This window comes from Narcine bancroftii, chromosome 4, assembly GCF_036971445.1.
Source record: "Narcine bancroftii isolate sNarBan1 chromosome 4, sNarBan1.hap1, whole genome shotgun sequence".
Lineage (NCBI taxonomy): Eukaryota > Metazoa > Chordata > Chondrichthyes > Torpediniformes > Narcinidae > Narcine > Narcine bancroftii.
The window spans coordinates 304,833,848-304,855,766 of record NC_091472.1 but is presented as its reverse complement, the minus strand read 5'-3'; the positions used below and the strand labels follow the sequence as shown (position 1 = coordinate 304,855,766).

General features: G+C 39.0%; 1 protein-coding gene across 3 annotated transcripts in view; it reads left to right on the top strand.

Moving 5' to 3' along the window:
- LOC138762200 (endoplasmic reticulum junction formation protein lunapark-like) overlaps window positions 1-21,919 on the top strand; it is a 122,417-nt gene that overhangs the window by 38,516 nt on the left and 61,982 nt on the right. For 2 of the 3 annotated variants that reach the window (XM_069935797.1, XM_069935795.1), the window contains exons 5-7: window positions 5,484-5,542; window positions 5,649-5,689; window positions 17,322-17,393. In XM_069935797.1, coding sequence (XP_069791898.1) covers window positions 5,484-5,542; window positions 5,649-5,689; window positions 17,322-17,393 — 172 coding nt within the window. The remainder of the gene's footprint in view (window positions 1-5,483; window positions 5,543-5,648; window positions 5,690-17,321; window positions 17,394-21,919) is intronic. The other variant, XM_069935798.1, reaches the window with a different exon arrangement.

The following is a 21,919-nucleotide window of genomic DNA, read 5'->3' as shown; positions in this document are numbered from 1 at the left end:
TACACTGTTATTTGCTAAAAGGTTTATTCCACGGTGCTTCTCACCTCCATTTTAGACATTTGTTTATATAATGTGATTAAATGTGAAATAACTTTTTCTGAACGTGGTTATGTCAAATCAGTTTGGCTCTGTCAGAGAAACTGCTGCAGTTGTCGTAATGCAGAAGGGTGAAATAGTGGAGAGTGATGCAAACTTTATATAAAAAAAAATCAAATTGCTGGAGGGACAGGAAGCATCTATGGAGGGAAATATGACGGTCAGTATTTTGGTCCAGACCCTTCAGCAACGCGGTGGCTTCTCCCCTTGACTTCAATGCATAGCTTTACTGAATGAGTTACCAAAAATGTCTAATACAACTGTAGATGGTGTGAATTGGGGAAACTCGTTGTTTTCGCTGCAATTGAAACTGGAATAGAGGAAGATGATTGATGAAGGTCAGGTATTATCACTACATGAGCTGCTTTGGGCCCACTTGTCTTCAGTTGCCTCATCAATAACCTTTCCAATGTCACATGACCAGTTATCTTACAATTTTCTATTGATTGCAGTGGTTTAATTCTATTTTAGTTCCATAGATAAAGCAAGAACTGAGCAGATCAGTTGGGTAACATTTGCTTCACAAAAGAGCCTTGCAAATATAAGATGAACCAGCTCTCTTCAATATTTGATTGTAATTGTCAACATTCTGGGGATCACTGTCAATTAACTAAATGAGAGCACACCAATACTTGCACTGAATGAGTAGGGCAATGCTCTAGTTTGCTGGCAGTTTCTCACTTTTTTTTTCTCCAGAATCTTGCCATTATCAATAAGGAACAAGGCACTCCAACAATACTCAGTTTGATATTATCCTGGGCAATTTTAATGGTTCCCATCCACTTCCTTAAATATTCGCTCTCTCCACTGTTGCAAAACATTTGAGTGCATACCATTTACAAATAAGTTTCAACATTTATTTTAGATTTTGCACCTTTGAAATTGATAACCTGCCAGTGAGAAAAAGCACAGAGAAAGTTCATAGGATCACCAATGCAAGTTTTCCTTCAAATTGAACCATTATGATTTTAATTTTTTTTATTGTCACTGGTTAAACTCTTGGAACTACACTACTGCAGTAGCTTCACCATATATAAATGTCCAGGAGAGTAGAAGTGATGAGTAATACTACTTATACTTTATAAAGTATTTGTAAATGTTGTGAATAAATAAAGTACAAAGCCAAAATCAAACATTTAGACTGTCACTTAGATTAAAATATATCGGGTGCAGTAGACCTTTTTTAAGTTAACATGGTAGCTGCAAGAGTAAGATTGTATTTTGTAATCCTTGTGAATTTGACACTTTCTCCAAATATCCTTGGACTTCAGATGGGCATTGTTCTTAATTGGAGTTGAAAAGAAATAAAGATGGGCTTGTCTTAAAACAAGACTCCTTTATCATAACATCATTTTCCTGTCTAGGTTTGCTACATGCATTAATAGTTGATGCACTGGATGGTAACCAGAATTGTCCCCAATGAAAACTTCTCATCAACCTTCAAGATGTAGCAATTAATTTTCTTGAAGTAGATTATATTTAGTCTGAGGAGATTACACATACTTTCCATGCATTTAAAAGCAGCATCTATTGCTAGCCACACAAACTCCATTGGTTTGGAATATGAGTAGCTATGAATTTATCAAGCTTTTGCTTTTGTAAGTAAAGTATCACATTAATGAAGCATTTCTAGACCTCAGAATAATGATATTTTCTGTCATACAAAAAGAGTTGCTTGGATTGTAGAAATATTAACTTTCACTATATACTCTCTGTTTTATAGTTTTTGACCCATTGTCATAAATGTGCCAAACACTGAAATACTAGATGCTCAGTGTAATGTGTGCTTTCACCTTCAGTATCTGAACAAGCTTTATTCAGTTTGAGAAACCTATTTGTAATAAATATTAATATAATGGAATAATTATGATGGGCTTGCATAGTTCAGCTTATTTTCGTCGTAGTATGAGCATTTAAGTCAAGGAATAGGCCCTTTGGTCATCGAGCTTGCTCTACCATTCAACCACAACAGGCAGATATTGAAAACTCGATTCCCATTCCATCTATCCCTAGTAATCTTTTAGCCCCTTGCTCATCGAGATTCTACCTTGGCAATACTCAGATTCTCTTTATTCAAAGGGTCAAAAAAGCTGACTCAACCATTCAGAGAGGAAAACCTGTGGACCTAGGCTTCAGCATCGCCCTCTGCAAAAAAGGATCCTTGACTTCCTGATCTGCAGTCAATGAGGATTGGTGATAATTAAAAACCAGTGCCTTGCAAGACTGCATACTTAACCCCACTGTACACGTGATTGTGAGGCCAAGTTCTATTTCAACTTCGTGTACGAGTTTGCAGATGATACCACTGGTTATTGTGCAGATTACAAAGTAATGATTGGACTGAGAACAGGAAGAAGAAGAGAACCCTGATGTCAGGAAAGCAGCCACTCCCTTGAAGTCTACAAAATGAAGGAAGTGGTCGATGACCTCAGCAGGTGGAGGGAGATGCATAGCTTTATGAATGGTACTCAAGTGGAGAAGATGGTGAGCTTTGCTTTTAGGAGTAGATATCACAAATTAGTTGTGTTGGTTCCATCATCTTGATGCCATGACCAAGAAAGCACACCAACTCTTCTACTTCCTTAAAGTGTAAGGAAAATTAGCATGTTCTCTGTGTCTATTACTAATTTTTACAGATACACCAGAGAAAGTATCTTGCCCAAATGCATCACCGCTTAGATGAAAGCTGCAGGCAGGCTGAAAGTCATGAAAGTATATCAAGGCATCGTGCAAACCAACATCCCCTCCATCAACTCCATCTTCACCCCTGCTGTCTCAGGAAAGCAGCCAACATATTAAAGGATGCATTCAATCTTGTTCCACTCTTTTCTACAACCCCCCCCCCCCCTCCCCCCAGATAGAATATGTATGAATGAGTTTCAAAACCTTCAGATTCAAGTCCATGTCTTTCCTGCTGTGGTCAGACCTTTGTATGGCCCTCCCATTTGTACAAGAGATAACTTGAACTGTGCACTTTTCTCTGCAGTACCATACTCTGCACTTTTTTTTGCCTTGTGTGATACCATACCGTACACTTTTTTATTGTAACACTTTCTATTGGACTACCTGCAGTGCTATATTGACTTGCCTGGATAGCACACAAAAAGTTTTGGTCATTTCATTTAGTTATGAAAAAAGATTCAATTTAAAAATGCTCCATCTGCTTTGGTACCTTATTTTTAAACAGTTACCCCTATGTTCTGTTTCATTCTATGTCCTTGCACAACCTCTAACTACTTCTCAGGATCACTTTAATGTTTCAATGAAATTGATTCTTGCTTTTCTAAACTTGGTAAAATGCGGAACCTGTTCAAAATTTCCTCACCAGAGTATCCATACATTCCAGGTATCAGACTAAATCTTTGAACTGCTTCTAGTACATTAAGATATTTTTAAACCAAGGTCATTTAACACTGTATCCAGTAATGACGTGCCATTTGTCCCTAGTATCCCTACTTCTATATTCATTTCCCTTGTAATATGCAAATATTAAAAATTGATATAACTTCTCATTCACTTAAGTAAATAATCCTCTAGGACACCCAAAATCCCTCTGCATCTCACTGCTCTGTAAATTCTCATAATTTTTAATTATTTATTCTGACAAACTGGAAGCATTTCACATCTTTTTCAAGTTTGCAAGATTGTTACTTGCTTGTTCAATATTTTTAAAAATCCCTTTATGCCCTCCTTAAGTTCTCAAGTTCCATCACCAGGTGCTTGAGCATTTCATAATGGTGGAAGTCAGTGCCACAAGGCAGTAGTCATTCTGTAGTCATGAGAGCACAACAGCCCTACAATTCTCTCCGGTTCAGATGCAGCTGGAGGTAATTATTTTCTTTTACAGCAATTTTACATTTACAAGTAAGGTCATCGGGAATGTGAGTCTGAAGGGGTTAACTCTCGGTCTATCCCCTGATGGCGGCCTGTTTGTTGCACTTTGTCATCAGCAGATTAAGCATCTCAACAGTAATTTTGGGGCCTTTATTCAAATCACAATTGTAAAATGTTTAGGAATAAAGATTGATTGGTGTTGTAACCATTTTTGAACATTACCAGGAAGAAGCAGATCAGTTTATACTGACTGTTCTCTGTCTTTGCCAGCCTGTTTTCTATCCATGTTAGAGCTGTTGTTTTCTGGATTGACCTTGTCAAACCCCAGGAAAATACTGAATGCACATGTGTTGGTTTCTTCTTTATTCACAGAAAATAACTTCTAGGACCTTCAGTAATTTGGGCAAACATGCTTTCCTATTTTGCATCTGTTTGCTTTTGCTTTATTTAAATTTATTTGAAATATCCTGCTGTAATGTCTTTTAAATAAACAGCTTGTTATATTTTGCATGTTTAAGATCACCGGATCCTCCCTTTTGTTTTGAATAAATGAAGTTGGATTTGCAAATTTCCAACCAAATAGCAGCTTCCCTGAATCTGAACTTTTGGAAAAATTAAATCATCAAGCCTAGTTTTCCTGAACGCTTCCTAGAACGCTTCCACCAGCGTTGTCTCCGCTCCATCCTCAACATCCATTGGAGCGCTTTCATCCCTAACATCGAAGTACTCGAGATGGCAGAGACCTACAGCATCGAGTCCGCGCTGCTGAAGATCCAGCTGCGCTGGGTGGGTCACGTCTCCAGAATGGAGGACCATTGCCTTCCCAAGATCGTGTTATATGGCGAGCTCTCCACTGGCCACCGTGACAGAGGTGCACCAAAAAAGAGGTACAAGGACTGCCTAAAGAAATCTCTTGGTGCCTGCCACATTGACCACCGCCAGTGGGCTGATCTCGCCTCAAACCGTGCATCTTGGCGCCTCACAGTTTGGCGGGCAGCAACCTCCTTTGAAGAAGACTGCAGAGCCCACCTCACTGACAAAAGGCAAAGGAGGAAAAACCCAACCCACCAATTTTCCCCTGCAGCCGCTGCAACCGTGTCTGCCTGTCCCGCATCGGACTTGTCAGCCACAAACGAGCCTGCAGCTGACATGGACTTTTACCCCCTCCATAAATCTTCGTCCGCGAAGCCAAGCCAAAGAAAAAAGAAAGTTCTGATAAAGGACCTTTGACCTGAAATGTTAACCACCCCCCAACATGTCCTGCCTGCTGAATGTTTCTAGCATTTTCTGTTTTTATTTCCGGTTTCCAAAATTTGCAGATTTTTTTTTTAGCTAAATCAACCAACTTACCAGGTACTTTTAATTCCCGAATGAAGACCGTCAGGACAAGTGACATGTCAGCCTGCAGCTTCAATCTAATGGTTCTGCCTATTTAAATTAATAGGATTACTCGTATTGTTGTATTCCTGTGATTTAATTAATTTTAATGATCTTTTCACTTCACTTGTACTTGTATCCAAGTCTCACACTGCTTGTGTGCTTTATTTTTATAGGGTCTGGTTAATAAGAAAATTCTTGATTTGGTTATTTTGCAAAAGAACAGAGAGGAACAGTGAGTATACTTGTATTGGAATATACAGTACTTTAAAATGCAAAAGGATTCTTTGCAGTGCTTTTACCTTGAGAACTATGGTGAAATTTTGTCCTTTTCCTGACAGGTGAAGCTCTAGAAAGTTTAAAAATACAAAAGAAGAAAATAGTAAGTAACATTAAAATGATCTATTTTCATAAAGTCATATAATTTAATGACAGTTGATGGTGATAAAGGATAGAATGGCTCCAGATGATTTGTTGGCCAGTTAGTAAATTTTCTGGTTAATCTCTATTACATAGATATAACCTGCAACCTAAACAATGTATAAGGAATTCTACTGGTTCTTGACTGGTTTAAAAATGCATATCCTAGACTTAAATAGGAATGATCCTGCTAATATTGACATGCTTTCACAAATAGTTATTTTGGGTTTATTTTCCATTATAGGGAACAATGGACAATGTTGTCCTATTGATTGCCTTAGTAAATGCAGCTGGAAGTTGGCAGGTATGACACGGACATGAGTGGGTGGGGTACTTCTGCTGGTTAAAAATAGAATTAAATCTTTGGAGAGAGGAGAGGGAAATCAGGAGAACACGAACCAATCGTCATCGGGGGGTTCAGCAGTGGAAAGGGTTATGAACTTCAAGTTCCTGCGTGTCAACATCTTTGAAGATCTGTCCTGGGGCCTCCATCCATGTTGATGTTTTCATGAAGAAGGCTCACCAGCGGTTACACTTCGTGAGGAGTTTGAGGGACCAAACACTCTTGCAAATTTTTGCAGGTGTACCGTGGAGAACATTATGACTGGTTGCATCACTGTCTGGAATGAGGGTCCCAATGCACAGAACAAGTAAAAAATCTACAGAGAATTGTGAACTCACCCAGCATCATCACGGGCATTAGTCTTCACTCCATCGAGGACATCTACAAGATGCGGTGTCTTAAGAAAGCAACATCTATCCTTGACCCAGGCCATTCCTTCTTCACACTGCTATCATCAGGGTACAGGAGCCTGAAGACATCCAGCAGCACAAGGACAGCTCCTTCCTATCTGCCATCAGATTTGTGAATGGACAATGAACCACGAACACTAGCTCACTTTCTCTATTTTTTGTACTAATTTATTTATTTTTCAATGTAATTTATACCAATATTTGCTCTGTAATGATGCTGCAGAACAACAAATTTCATTTTGTGGTTCTGGAGAAAGTGTTCTGTAGTCTTTGAGTGCTAGCTCAGCCAGTCACTTTCACTGTCTGGTGAGCACTTCTCAATTGGACTCATGGCTGGCTCGCCAAATGTGGTTCTGGATTATGTCGCTCCCGATGCAAACAGCCACACCACATAGAAGCCTGTTTACTCCTTATCAGGCAGCTGCTACCTGGAAGAGCCCTTTCCTGCTATCACACTTGAAGCAGTCTCGTAGGGTCTCTGTCCAACTAAATCCTCCACATGTTTATAATCCTTACTTTCACTTGTCTGTAACATGTTTGGTCTCAAGATCCATTCTATCACTTCCAGTATGGGGTAAAGGCTACGTCTTTTGGGGATACTTCCCATTGAGCTGGTTAGAATATGGGAATAGATTTGACAGCTATAAACATTAATTTTATCAACGTATAAGTAAGACATATAAAATGGTATTATACTTCTGCCAAAATTCCTCTTTTCAGTCATGACACTGGTATTCTGTTCACATCAAGGCGACAAAAGGCATAACAATAAAGTTCTCATGTTGTTGTGGGCTTTTTTTTTCCCTCAGCCTGTTATAAATAAAAGTCTTAATGTCTCAGGTAGGCTTATTTCCTTAATTCTGTTTGGTATATCTAGTGAGGCTGTCATGCAAGGTTTACTGCAGTCCGTGTTATTAACAGGGCCTGAAATAGCCCTTTACAGCGAGTACTTCCAATCCTAATTCTTTACCAGAATGTAATTTTCAGGTTTGATGTTGGGATATTCACCATTTTAATCTATTGGACCACCTCCTTTAGGTGTGCTTGTTGTACCTGTGAATGCATTGCTCAAAAAAGTTTGTATTAGAGTACTCAAATATTTGCTCATGTCATCACCTAACGATAATAAATCCATCCCTACTGGCAGGGTTGGCTTTGCTCCCCAAGTTGTCCATATTGGCTGCTCGTGGACCATCTCTGCAGCAGATAGCCCCGACTTAGCCTGCAGTGTCATCCGCATTTTAAACAATGCTAAGGGCAGATGTTTTTAGTCAATTTCGCCAACTTAGTTTTTTTTTAAAATGTTTTTTCGCATATTCCACTATTCCTGCTGCCTGTGGTTAATGGGAGTAGTGGAACCACTGTAAGATCCCATATTCCTCATTTATCTTGGCTACAAAGTGAGGACCATGATCTGAACTCAGTGCCTCAGGCAATTATTTCCCTTAACAAAATATTAAACATAGTCAAAGCAGTAAAACAAAATCTTAACTAACAGTCAAGGCAGTATTGTCTTTAAATTAAAAAGAAACATGGCTAATTATAAAAACAAAAAATGGCCTCCAGGCACGAGTTATGTACCAGCTGGCTCAGTGTCCCTTTACCTAAAATTTGGATGCCACATGTCTTCAGTGAGGTATTTACAGTAAAATATTTATCTTTCTCTCCTTGCCAATGTGATATAATCAAGTAACAAAGACATCAAGTACTGTACACATGTTTGGCAGCCATAATCTTATAACTGGGTATTTGTCTACAAAATTTTCTGTATGCATTTTTTGGCTATCTTGTCTCTTGCTGAGTTGCTGCATTGGAATGCATTCAGAAATTGTATGATCTTGTTAATGATCAATTTAACCACTTATTTCAATTTAATCACTTATTGATTGTATTACCTCTTGTCAGTTTGCAGGAAGACTAGGTTAACTTATTATTGAGTTTGGAGTCCTCAGTTTTTAAGAAAATTGGAGTGTTTAGGTTATTATGTGGCATATTCAATGATTATCAAGCATTGTTCTATTTCAAAGCATGTAGTCCCTGGGCAGGAGGAGGGGCACCTGTTTGACACCAATGGATTCCTTGGGATTCCTCTGTGCCCTTACATCTGTGAGAGTTGGACTGACCGTGCTTTGGTTAGTTGCTGTACATGGGTGACTATTTTGTCACTTAACTCATGTAAATCTAAAGTAGTGTTCACGTTGGTCTTAGGATTTTAACCCTCTGCTGCCGTGCAAGGTTATACACATTTCAAATAAAGACAACGGCAATACCTTTATCTAATTCAACCCAGTTTCTTCTGATAACTTAGCCAACTTGTTTTTTAAGGTCAAGGCAATAATTATAGTCAAGTACTTAATTCTATAAAATCAATCTATATACACTCAAATTCATGTTCATCCCTGAGGGTACTTAATTTCTTTACCAGTATCATTCCGATGCCTTTTTGTCTATTTTCTCAAATTAGTGATGTGGCACTCCTATTTCTCACTCAAATGTATTATTCCATGTTTATAATTAAGCAGTACAGGTTTAAAAAAAAAAAAATTTCATTAGGTACAGAAATTGTCCAGCGAGTTTGGGGGGGGGGGTGTCTTCGTAATTCAGTTTCTGGATTTCTGGCACACCCCCTGCTGTTTACAGAGCTTAATGAAATTAGCAGGGCAGGGGCGTCCCCCTGAAATTATTATACATCCCCATATCAGGCAAGACCATTCTATTATCAAACAATTTATAACTCTCTGAATAAATGGTGAAGGGACCATGTATAACAGCAGCTTTTGCAGTTAAATATGTGTAAGCATTCCCAAGGGCTACAGGATTCTGGTATGGGCATTAAATAATCCTTTCCCTATCATGTAGGCTCTAATAAGGACAAACAATTCAAATTATTGGGAAAGACTTGAGGCAGCCATCTTTATGACTTCATTTATATTTTTTGTAATGGCATAATCTGTGGCTCACATTATCTCTCCAGCTCTTATTCTTTTCCACATTAGTTGTTCTGCTTTGGCTGTAGTAACTAATATTCCAAGTTCTACCTCCTGCTGACCACACTTAGTTTGTTAGGGTCACACTTAACATTCTTTTAAATTCTTTTCATCTCCCAAGTGCCAATCACACATTGCCTTCACTTGAGAATGTTTTTAACTCTGTCCCATACTCGCCATAAATTTTCCTGGCCAACCCTTTTCTGGCCTCCTTGATTCCTACCCCTTTTTTTTTTGAAAAAAGAATTGTGCAACCTGCTGTCCAATTTATACCCTTCATCTTTACCATACTTTGGATACAAATGACATATTGGCTGTCCTGGGGTCACCTCATCACTCATTTCTTACATTTTAGCCAAAGGAGTGTTTACTCCTAACTTATCATACACTTGTCCCCTTTTGTCATTTTGTTCCTCAGTGCCTACTTCAGGGTCCTGACCTTGCTGTGGGGGAATTTCCCCTCATAACAACCAGTCCAAGGCAGGGTGACAGAACTAGGACAACAAATTATATTGGACAGCACTCCTCAAAGCCTACCTTCTGCGTTTTCGGGATGCAATACTCTTGGTTCATCTGGAACCTGTCAGTCGTACTATTGGAGGAGGGGGATCAGTTGGGCTCCTTAAGAGGAGAACTGGGAAAGTGTTCTCTAGTCTTTGGGTGCTGGCTGAGTTGGTCACTTTCACTGTCTGGTGAGCTCTTCTCAACTGGACTCATGGCTGGCCCGCCAAATGTGGTTCTGGTGTATGTCACTCACGATGCAAACAGGCACAGCACACAGAAATCGATTTGTTAACTCTTGATTAGGCAGCTGCTAACTGGAAGAGCCCTCTCCTGCTGTCACACTTGAAGCAACCTTGTAGGGTCTCCACTCAACAAAGGGATGGATCAAGTATTTATAAAATCACAAACTCACGTGATCTAAAATTATAATGAACTCCAAGTAAAGGATTACATGTTGGATGAGGTACAGACCCCACCCCCATCCCCCAAGCCTGTAGTCTCCATGATTATACCTCGAGGTTGAAAAATGTTGTTAGAACAAAGGAACAGTCTACATAATTCAGACAGTGAAAACATCAGAACCCCTTATCTCTTCTTGCATTCCTATACTCTCTGCTTTGACTCCCTCGTTAGGTACCCCAAGGTTGCTCAGTTACATCTATCTAGCAGTCAGTACCAATTTGTGAGAGGCACTGAAATACAGTACTGCTTTTAACCTTTCACCTCTTCCCTAGAATATTGAAACCTTTAGAAGCTTGTTGAAATTCACTGTCTGACTTTTAAGGGACTTGTACATTATTATTTCAGTGACATGCTCATAACAGTTGATTCTCATACTGACATTGGATCAGATATAGAATCTCTGTGGGTAGAATTAAGAAACTGTAAGGGTAAAAGACCCTGATGGGAGTTGTGTACAAACCTCCAAACAGTAACCAGGATGTGTTGTGCAAGCCACAGAAGGAAATGGAGAAGGCATGTGAAAAGGCTAATGCTACAATAATCATGGGGTATTTCAATATGCAGGTTGATTCAGAAAACCAGGTTGGTGCTGGATCCCAAGAGAATGAATTTATCTATGCCATAAGTGCTCTATGGTCTGTAACGGATTACTTAAGGTGGTTTGTGAATGGGAGGGTGGGGGGAAGGTTGAGGCCACTGGTCTCAGGGTAGACGAGTCTCCTGGACTACATAGAATTTACTCTTTGCTTCTGAAAGAAGAAGCAATAATTATGGAGGTATTAGTAATAAACTTCTAAGAATCAAGAGATTCTGGCAGACTGGAAAATTGCAAAGATCGCTCTGCTATTTAAAAAGGGAGGGAGGCAGCAGAAAGAAAACTAAATGAAGTATGTAGATGCTGGGGTTGTGTGCAATACACATTTTCTATTTTGCTTTCTTTAGTAGATCAATTTGAAACTTTGATACAATTATCCATTAAAAAATGCAAGAATAACTATACTATAGAAAGGAAAAAAAACTCCTTTGAGAACTGAAAATATTACTAGCAAAAATGCCTGTACTTCACCCTTCTACATTTGCTTCACAATGATTTTAAAAGATGATCCAATGAACCCCATTGTAAACTGTGACCACAAATAAAGTTGTGTCATTGCAGTGAAGCAGATTGAGAGAGGTTAATGCAACAATTTTCAACCAGCTTCTTTCTGGAAACTTGATGGAAAACTTTAACTTTTTCCTGCTACCACTACACACTGTTCACCCTGCATCCCTTTCTGTCCATCTCCAGTCAGTTTCAGATTTATTGTCAGAGTACATACATGACATCACATACAACCCTGAGATTTCTTCCTGAGAAATTACCACTTATTGGTAGTGAAAGGAGAAAAAAAACAATGTACACATGTAAAGGAATCTAAACAAACTCAGCAATACAGAGAGAGAAAAAAAAAATCAAAGTGCAAAAGTAAGAGTACTTAAACAAGTACTTTGAACAACTAATACTTTATTATTGGATTTATCATTTTGTAATATCGTGGATTAGTGTTGGTCAAATGACGTGCAAATCCACTTGTCACGTTGTTTCTGATTTCACTGAAAGAAGGGCAAAAAGGTTGTTGCATAAAGCACTGTAGGTGTTATATTTGTCACTTTGATGTGAGCAGCTTTTGATTATTTTATGAATTGCAAAATTTGTTTCAAGCATTACAAGAATGGCTTGAATATTCTGTATATTAGTTGAATTTTGTTAGATGGATTGACTTTGTATATTGATGCTGGTCTTGTAAATTTAGTACTAAAGCAAATGCTCTGATTATAAGTGGTTAGATTCTGAGTTGTGGAGAATGGAAATGGGCCCTTTGGTCCAACATGTGCATGCTGATCAAGATGTGTCTCTGTTAATCCTATTTGCCTACGTTTGGCCCATATACCTTATAAATCTTATCCATTTACCTTTTCAAATATCATTTAAATTTTGTAATTTTACCACACTCTTGCAGCTCATTTCATGTACCCACCTCCTTTGATGTGTGAAAACCTTGTCCACGTGACCCTATCAAATTTGTGCCCTTTACTGTAAACCTGTGCTCTTTTAGCTTTAGATTCCCTATCCTGGGGGAAAAAAAATACTGTGACTCCATGATTTTATAAACTTCTAAACTCACTCCTCCACCTCCTTTGCTCAAGGAGAAAAATGCTCCCTGCCTATCCAATATCTTACGACAAGCCTTCCAATCTACACAACACTTCTGTGAATTCTTTTCCGCATGCTTCCTCCTGCATGGCAACCAGAACTGTGCATGTGTGGCTTGCGCATCAATTTGTACAACCCCAATGCTCAATGTCTTGGCTCATAATGGTTAAGCATACCATACCTCTTCCTCCGCTTCACTGGCGGCAGCATTGGTGCTGCCTCCTACACCTATGATGAGCTTGTCAACTTCATCCACTCAAGTTCACTTGGTCCATCTCGGGCAACACTCTTCCCTTTCTCTATCTCTCTTAATCCATCTTGAGAGACAATCTTCAGACATGTATAAACCCACACTTACTTTGATTACATCTCTTCCCACTCTTTCTCCTCTGTCTCTGCCAGAGCTGTTCCCAGAATGAAGTCTTCTATTCCAGAACATCTGAGATGTCCACCTCCTTCAGAAAATGTGAGTTCCCAACTTCTACCTTTAACTTGGCCTTTTCTCATATCTCTACTTCCCCACATGTGTCTTGGTCCCTTCTGCCCTGAGATGCAACAAACCTCATCCTCACCTACCACTCCACCAGCCTTCATGTCCATCATATTATCTTCCAGTGAGATGGTATTAACATCTAGTTCTCCAATTTTTTGTCAATCCCCTCCCACCCCCCCATGTCCCTTTTCTCCTCTTCCCTTCCTTTTCCTATTAGAGAGCAATTCTCTGCCCGCTCCCCTATCATTTTTCAGTTTTCTATGAGCTCGCTAGTATCTGCCTACGATAACTCCGATTATCTGAAATGGTTGGTACAGGCCCATTTTGGATTAACGTTTTTGTTTCATAGAACTGGTCATTAAAAAAAAAATGCCCAGTAGCAACAGCAAATCACCTGTAACAGTGTTTATACAGCAACAATCAATAAGGCAAGGCTTTTTAAGCATTAAAATAAAGTTTAATTCTCACTAAAAAAAAAATGCTGGCCACCACTGACACTTCTCCACTGAGGCCCCCCCCACTTGTGCTGGGAGCCTGAGTGTCCCTGCATGGGGGCTTGAGGTCCCTGCATGGGGGCTTGAGGTCCCTGCATGGGGGCTTGAGGTCCCTGCATGGGGGCTTGAGGTCCCTGCATGGGGGCCCAAAGACCCAACATCCCTGGTCATTTTGGCTTCTGAAAATATTTCAGATAAATGAGCATTTCAGAGAATCTGATTTTTTCCTGTTAGCCTGTGCTCCTCTCCCTTCTTTCTCTCCTTTGCCTTCTCACCATTTTATTCAGCTGTTTTTCTTACTCCTGATGAAAGACCAAGGCCTGAAACGTTAGTTACTCTTATGGATGCTGTATGTTTTGCTGAGTTTCTCCAGCACATTTTACATTGAACTCGACCACAGCTTCCTTGTATTTTCTTGTTCCTTTATCATTTTGTATGACTACTTTCAGAGAATGATGTACCCCAAGGGCTCACTGTTCAATAATTCTCCCTTAGGCTCTAACATTCATTGTGTCTACCTTGACTTGAGTTAACTTCCCAAAATATATTACTTTGCACTTGTCCGAGTTAAATTCCATCTGTTGTTCCCTTGCCCACTTTACCAGTTGATCTAATTCCTCTTGTGACCTTGTATCATCAGGTGTCATTAAATTACTGTTTGGTGATATTCTCTTCCAAATCACTGATACATCTGATGTACAATAGGACTCCGAACCAAACCCTGTGATGTGTCATTGCAAATAATTTCTGATCTGATGAACAACTGTCCAATACCACCTTCTCTCAACCATCACCAAGTCCATTTTGTATCCAATTAGCTACCTCATCCTGGACCCATGTGGGACCTCGTCAAAAGCCTTGCTAAATTTGTTGCCCTCATCAGTAATCTTTGTTATCTACTTGCCTGACAGCACGTATTTTGAGCTTGTCTCTGAAAGTTTGAGTGAAAATGATGATGTTGAAATGCCTAGGGTTTGGTGATTAAATGAAAATGCAACAAAACTTTTGAAGATTAGAAAAAGAGCTAATTTTCTTATGAAATTGATGTATGATGCTGAAAGGATTAAGTATTTCTAGGCCTCTGAGTAAAGTGCCTTTTGCAGTTTTAAGATTAATTCATGGCCAAAGGGAGATTTAAAGACTAGGACTGGGGATTACATCGACTCAGCTGGGCATGCGATGTTCATGCTGATACTGGCTGCAGTGCTTTTAATAAGCTTATTGCACCTTTTGAATAATTTGTAGTTTTGTGGCGAGAAAACTGGAAGGAGAATTTGGGCAGTAGAGATCAGAAAGGTATGGGAATGGGGAAAAAAAGAATGAAGGAGTGAAAAAATGTAATGTCAGAAATGAAAAACTGGTTCAGTTCAGTTGCCAGATAAATAAAGCAGTGACTGTGGCAGATGTCAAAACATCAGAACTGTATCAGAAGATGAAGCAGTTGATGGGGTGGAAAGCAAAGATGAAAAAGATTCTTGTCTTTACTTTCCACTCTGTCATGTTGTAAGAGTGGAAGACCAACTGAACGAAAGTGAAGTTAAATGAAAATGAATTTAATATGGTCAAGCATAGTTACTTGGGTTAAAAATAAAGTCCTAATATGCCTGGTTGCAAGTGTTGAAACCACAGAGGTGAAAAGAATTGATAGTGAAAATTTAATTTGCCATGTCCAGGTTTGTCATTCATTTTGGCAGAGTTCAATGCTGGATCTTTACAATTTAGAGTTGACCCAGTAAGAAATTGAGCTAGGGTGAAATTAAATTTTGTCTGCACTGAACTGGCAACATTTGAAACATCCCTGAATTGGGGCATTCTCACTTGACCACATGGCCATTTGAGTAAGTCCCCCCCCCCCCAATGGACTTTAGGCAAGGATAAGATTCTGTTGTAACTGACATTTTGGAAGCAGAATTTCCTACCATCGTTCATTGTGGAATACTCAAATGAAATGGCATTCATGGTTCTGGGAACATAACAGTTTTTAGAATAAAAAGAAACTGGAAAAATGTATAGTTTCTAATTGCTGGCTATATACCATCACATGCAGTATTTAAGTGAAATGGGTGCTTGACAGAAATATGAAATTGAAAAATGTACTTCATGTCTCAGAAATTTAGTTTTAATTAAAGTTTTGGGTGCCAGTTAATTCAGGTTTGTTTTGACGACTATTTTGAATAGCAAAGCTATAGAGGTTAGCTTGGGACTAGAGAAATTACGGTAGAATCAATAGATTAAAAACTGACAAAAGCAGAAATGAATTTTTTGTGAACCAATTAAAAAAAAATCACAGAACCAGATCAAACAGTAAAGTGAATAGTTTTTTTTAAATGTAATCAGGAAATTGTTTCTACTTGCCTGTTTTTTTTTTAAAACAAAAAGTTAAATAGAGAATTTTTATTTCTTGTTATTGGAGATGATGCTGACTAACTAAATTTCCCATCACTAAGTACTTAAATGACAGAACACGGGTCAAATTTACAATCTTTTTAGCCATATCTTTTTAAAGTAATGTTTTTCAACAATAAGGGCAGCACGGTTAGTGGCATAGTTAGCGCAATGCTGTTGGTGTCAGGGACTAGGATTCAAACCCCGTGCTGATTGTAACGTGTGGGTTTCTTCCAGGTGCTCCAATTTCCTCGCACTGTTCAAAATGTGCCATGGGTTGGAGGTCAATTAGGTGGCACGGGCTCGTGGCTGAAAGGGCCTGTTACTGTGCTGCATGTCTTTTTTAAAAAAAAATAAATGCAAGGTTGACTAGGATCTGAGCCCAGTAACTGTGAAAGAATGGTTTGTGGAAGAGAAGCAATGCAATAAGTGCTGATTCTATGGTACAGATGCACCAGTGTCAATAAACCATGCACTCTTTGTGAATTCTAAATTTTCAAATTTATATCATATCTCATCAATGATATCATTATAGAAGGTGCTTATCTATTTTGATGTAATGTCCTGCCAGTACTCCTCCATCTGTCTTTCTGCCTAAATAGTTGTTTCTGCTTTGTGCTAAGTCCATTAATAGTTGTTTCTCTCCATCATTTTAAAATTTTGTCAGTTCTTTGGGGCATGTATACTCCCCTAAACTAATTTCAATCAGCATAAATTGAAGATCAAACCGAATTTGTTCATTTTTTCAAATAGTTTATTCTGGCCTGTATTCATGCAGGAATGGGTTTATTTTTAATTTGATAATTTTCTCTTGCCTAACAAGAAAATTGCAGACTTCTCTCCACACTGATGCTTTGGGATTAACAGTAAAGCAAATGAGATATGGACCTTTATATGTCATTAAAGGAAATTTCATTGCTCTTTTTTTTGCCTTTATTGAGATTTTGCAGTGCTTTGCACCAAGCTAATTGCTACTGCTAATAAATAATCTAAAATCAATGGTGACAGCGGTTAATTGGCACACAGACTTTATTTCTTAAAACACTCTGCTAATGACCTTCTTTAAATTAATAGCATTAAGTGCTATGAGGAAATAAATCTGAAGAATTGCCTGTCATTTACTGTCATGTCTAATAACTTTCAATAATGACTGCTGATAGATTTTTGTACATTCCATTATTGAAGTAGGTGCATGTAATTATTCTCCTCATTATATTTAAACAATTAGCAATATTTGGCATGTCTTGCTATAAAGCTGTTAACTACAATTAACAAGCTTCTGGCTTTAGGGATATTTTTGCTCCTTATCATTTCTTGTGCAGATTCCTGGAAGTAAATGGTCCACGGTCCTAAAACAGGGGAAACAAGCAATGTTACAAATTGAGCTGCACAAGGTGAGCAGGAGGATAGCAGGAGATTTTATTTATAAATGGGAAGCTAAATTGGTTTTGGGAATAAGAGAAGCCCACTATTAAAACATGTAATTAATGTTTGGTATAAAATGAATAATCAGAATGGAATTAAGGTGGGGTTTTATCACTAAAAAAATCCCGACTCAATAGATTAACACCATCAATATTGGATAACAAGAGTCTGGATATCTGGCTCAGTATTTCCTATTTCCGTGTATTTCTAAATGGGGGTTACATAAGTCGAGACAGCTTGGAAGCAGACTTGGACATAAAGATTGGAGAACAGTGCTGGTTCGATCTATGTCAAAACAGTAGGACAAATACAGTTAATGCTGGATATAGGCTGGTACAGTATAATTTATTGCATCTGTTATATCTTGCCATGAAAATTAAATAAACAAATCAGAAATATCAGACCAATGTTTCGGGTGCAGCACAGAGGTGGGAACCTTTCTACATTCAACCTGGTCATATTCCAAGGTGAGGCCCTTCTGGGTAGATCTAGGGAATCATTTTCCACAAAACCCAGAATTGTTTTTACTTAGAAACATCATGGGGATAAGACCTATAGTGAGACTGTCCAAACTTCAAATGCAATTTGTAAAGATTGCATTGGCGGTGGCCAGGAAATATACAGCAGTTGTCTGGGAGTCTGATTCTCATCTAGGAATGGCACGGGGGAATGTGGAAATGCAAAGTTGTGTTCCCCTTGAGAAAATCACTTAGTTTGAGGAACCATATTTGGCAGCCATATTTAAAACAAATAGTTGTAAATCTTTAGTTTTTTTCCCCTCACTTTGGAGTGCTCAGTCTGTACCCCTCCCCGGATCCAGAAAAGCTATATAATTTAAGGTGGACAGTGCATACCTGACATCCTCTTATTTAAAAAAAAATCTTTTTAATGTAGTCATGAACTATCTTGTTTCCTTGCTCTCTATTAATTTTTCTAATTTTCTAACTTTTTCTCAGAGGGGGAGGGGAGGTACAGTTAATTATAGTTAGAGATGCAATAGCTATTGATGGATGTATATTACTATTTTTTTCCAGAAACTTATTTTGTCCTTTGTTTGGCTTGAAAGTTTGTAAATATAGGAAAAACAATGTTAGATAAGTGGTAATTCTTTATATCTGAGTTTATACAGTTTCCAGTATCTACTTTTTTTTGTTATCTATCAAGTCATCTCAATTTAACCATTTAATTTGTGTATCCCCACAATCTCAAAAGATTGGTGCATATTTTGAAACATTTTGAATGTTGAAAGGCATGGACAGAGTAGATGTTCAAAGGTTGTTTAGAAAAGAGGGGTGTAGAATTTCTTCAGCCAGAGGGTGGTAAATCTGGAATTTTTTGCCTCTGAGTTGTGGAGGCTAGATCATTGGGCATAATTGATAGATTCTTGTTTAGCTCTGGCATCAAAGGTTATGGGGAGAAGGCTGGGCAGTGGGGCTGAGTGGGGAATATGGTTCAGCTCATGGTAGAATGGAAGTGCAGACTCAATAGGCTGAACAGCCTATTTCTATTCCAATGTCTTATGGTCTATTATTGTTCCGGCACCAAATACCCAGATTCACCATCTCCAACATATATTCTGCCTCATCATTACCTGTTGTTTTCAAGATTCAAGATTCCTTAACCAGTTTACCTATCTCGGCTGCACCATTTCATCGGATGCAAGGATCGACAATAAGATAGACAACAGACTCGCCAAGGCAAATAGCGCCTTTGCAATACTACACACAAGAGTCTGGAAAAACAACCAACTGGAAAAACCACACAAAGATAAGCGTATACAGAGCCGTTGTCATACCCACACTCCTGTTCGGCTCCGAATCATGGGTCCTCTACCGGCATCACCTACGGTTCCTAGAACGCTTCCACCAGCGTTGTCTCCGCTCCATCCTCAACATTCATTGGAGCCACTTCATCCCTAACATCGAAGTACTCAAGATGGCAGAGGCCGACAGCATAGAATCCATGCTGTTGAAGATCCAACTGCGCTGGGTAGGTCACGTCTCCAGAATGGAGGACCATCGCCTCCCCAAGATCGTGTTATATGGCGAGCTCTCCACTGGCCGTCGTGTCAGAGGTGCACTAAAGAAGAGGAACATGGACTGCCTAAAGAAATCTCTTGGTGCCTGCCACATTGACCGCCGCCAGTGGGCTGATATCGCCTCAAACCGTGAATCTTGGCGCCTCACAGTTCGGCGGGCAGCAACCTCCTTTGAAGAAGACCGGAGAGCCCACCTCACTGACAAAAGACAAAGGAGGAAACACCCAACACCCAACCAACCAATTTTCCCCTGCAACCGCTGCAACCGTGTCTGCCTGTCCCGCATCGGACTTGTCAGCCACAAACGAGCCTGCAACTAACGTGGACATTTACCCCTCCATAAATCTTCGTCCACGAAGCCAAGCCAAAGAGAAGAATATACATGATATTCTTCAACTTTTTGGTGAGCAACAGTAAAGTCATCAGCAAATCAATAGGTTGCCGAACTTGGCAATTTTGTGTATGGAGGGAATAGAGCAAGGAACTATGAATGCAGCCTTAAGGTGCCTCTGTGTCGGTCAGCAAGGAGGTGATATTGCAGAGATTGGGGTCTTTTGGGCAGTAAGTTGAGGATCCAGTTACAACTGGGGAGGAACAAAGTCCTGCATCCCTGAGTTTATTAGCTTTGCTAGTCTTTGGGTTGGCTTCGCGGACGAAGATTTATGGAGGGGTAATGTCCACGTCAGCTGCAGGCTCGTTTGTGGCTGACCAGTCCGATGCGGGACAGGCAGACACGGTTGCAGCGGTTGCAGGGGAAAATTGGTTGGTTGGGTGTTGGGTTTTTCCTCCTTTGTCTTTTGTCAGTGAGGTGGGCTCTGCGGTCTTCTTCAAAGGAGGTTGCTGCCCGCCGAACTATGAGGCGCCAAGATGCACGGTTTGAGGCAATATCAGCCCACTGGCGGTGGTCAATGTGGCAGGCACCAAGAGATTTCTTTAGGCAGTCCTTGTACCTCTTCTTTGGTGCACCTCTGTCTCAGTGGCCAGTGGAGAGCTTGCCATATAACAGGATCTTGGGAAGGCGATGGTCCTCCATTCTGGAGACGTGACCTACCCAGCGCAGTTGGATCTTCAGCAGCGAGGATTCGATGCTGTCGGCCTCTGCCATCTCGATATACAATACAATAAAACCATTAAACAATGTCTTCACACAATGAAAAATAAACAAGAAAAATGTGTCATCTACTTTTACACATTGGATCAAGTCGTTTTGTCTTATCATTTTAGGGATTGGAGGTCTGAGGCAAGCCCTCTCTGTTATGTTCCATGTATGGTTCCCAAATTTGTTCAAGTAATGTGACTTCATTTTTTAAATTGTATGTTTTTTTTCCAATGGAATACATTTATTCATTTCCATGCACCATTCCTGTATTCTCAGGCTCTCTTCCATTTTCCAAGTTGACATTATACAGTTTTTTACTACTGCTAAGGCTATCATAATAAATCTTTTTTGCACTTTATCCAATTTAAGGCCTAATTCTTTACTTGTATTACTTGGAAGAAAGATCTCTGGATTTTTTGGTATGTTATTTTTTGTGATTTTATTTAATACCTGATTTAGATCTTCCCAAAGCATTTTCACTTTCTTACATGCCCAAACTGCATATACTGTTGTTCCCATTTCCTTCTTACAGTTAAAACGTCTATCTGATAATTTTGGATCCCATTCTTTTAACTTTTGAGGTGTGATATATAACCTCTGTATCATGCGTAACCTTGTTTTTATTATATTCTTCATAGTTCCAGAACATAACTTTTCCCATGCTTCATTTTTTTATCTTTATGTTTAAATCCTTTTCCCACTTTTGTTTAGGTTTATAGCTTATTTCATCATTTTCCCTCTCTTGCAACTTAATATACATGTTCGTTATAAATCTTTTAATTATCATTGTGTCTGTAATCACATTCAAAGCTGCTTCCTTCTAGTAATCTCAGTCTGTTTCCCAATTTATCCTTTAAATAAGCTTTCAGTTGGTGATATGCAAACATTGTACCATGAGTTATTCCATATTTGTACTTCAACTGTTCAAATATTAATAATTTATTTCCCAAAAAACAATTCTATATTCTTTTGATTCCTTTTCTCTCTCATTCTCAAAAGGAAAGGTTATCTATTGTAAAAAGGATTAGTGGGTGTTGTGTCAATAACAATTTTGGTATTTGGTAATTCATTTTTTTTCTTTCTAAGTGAATCTTCTTCCATATATTAAGTAAATGATGCAATACTGGAGAGCTTTTATATTGTACCAGCTTTTCATCCCACTTATTAAGTATATGTTCTAGTACCTTCTCCCCTATTTTTATCTAGTTCTATCTTAGTCCAGTCTGGTTTTCCCTTGTCTGGTAAAAATCTGATAAATACCTTAATTGTGCTGCTCTATAATAATTTTTAAAGTTTGGTAACTGCAAACCACCTTGATTATACCTCTCTGTTAATTTATCTAACGCTACCCTCGGTTT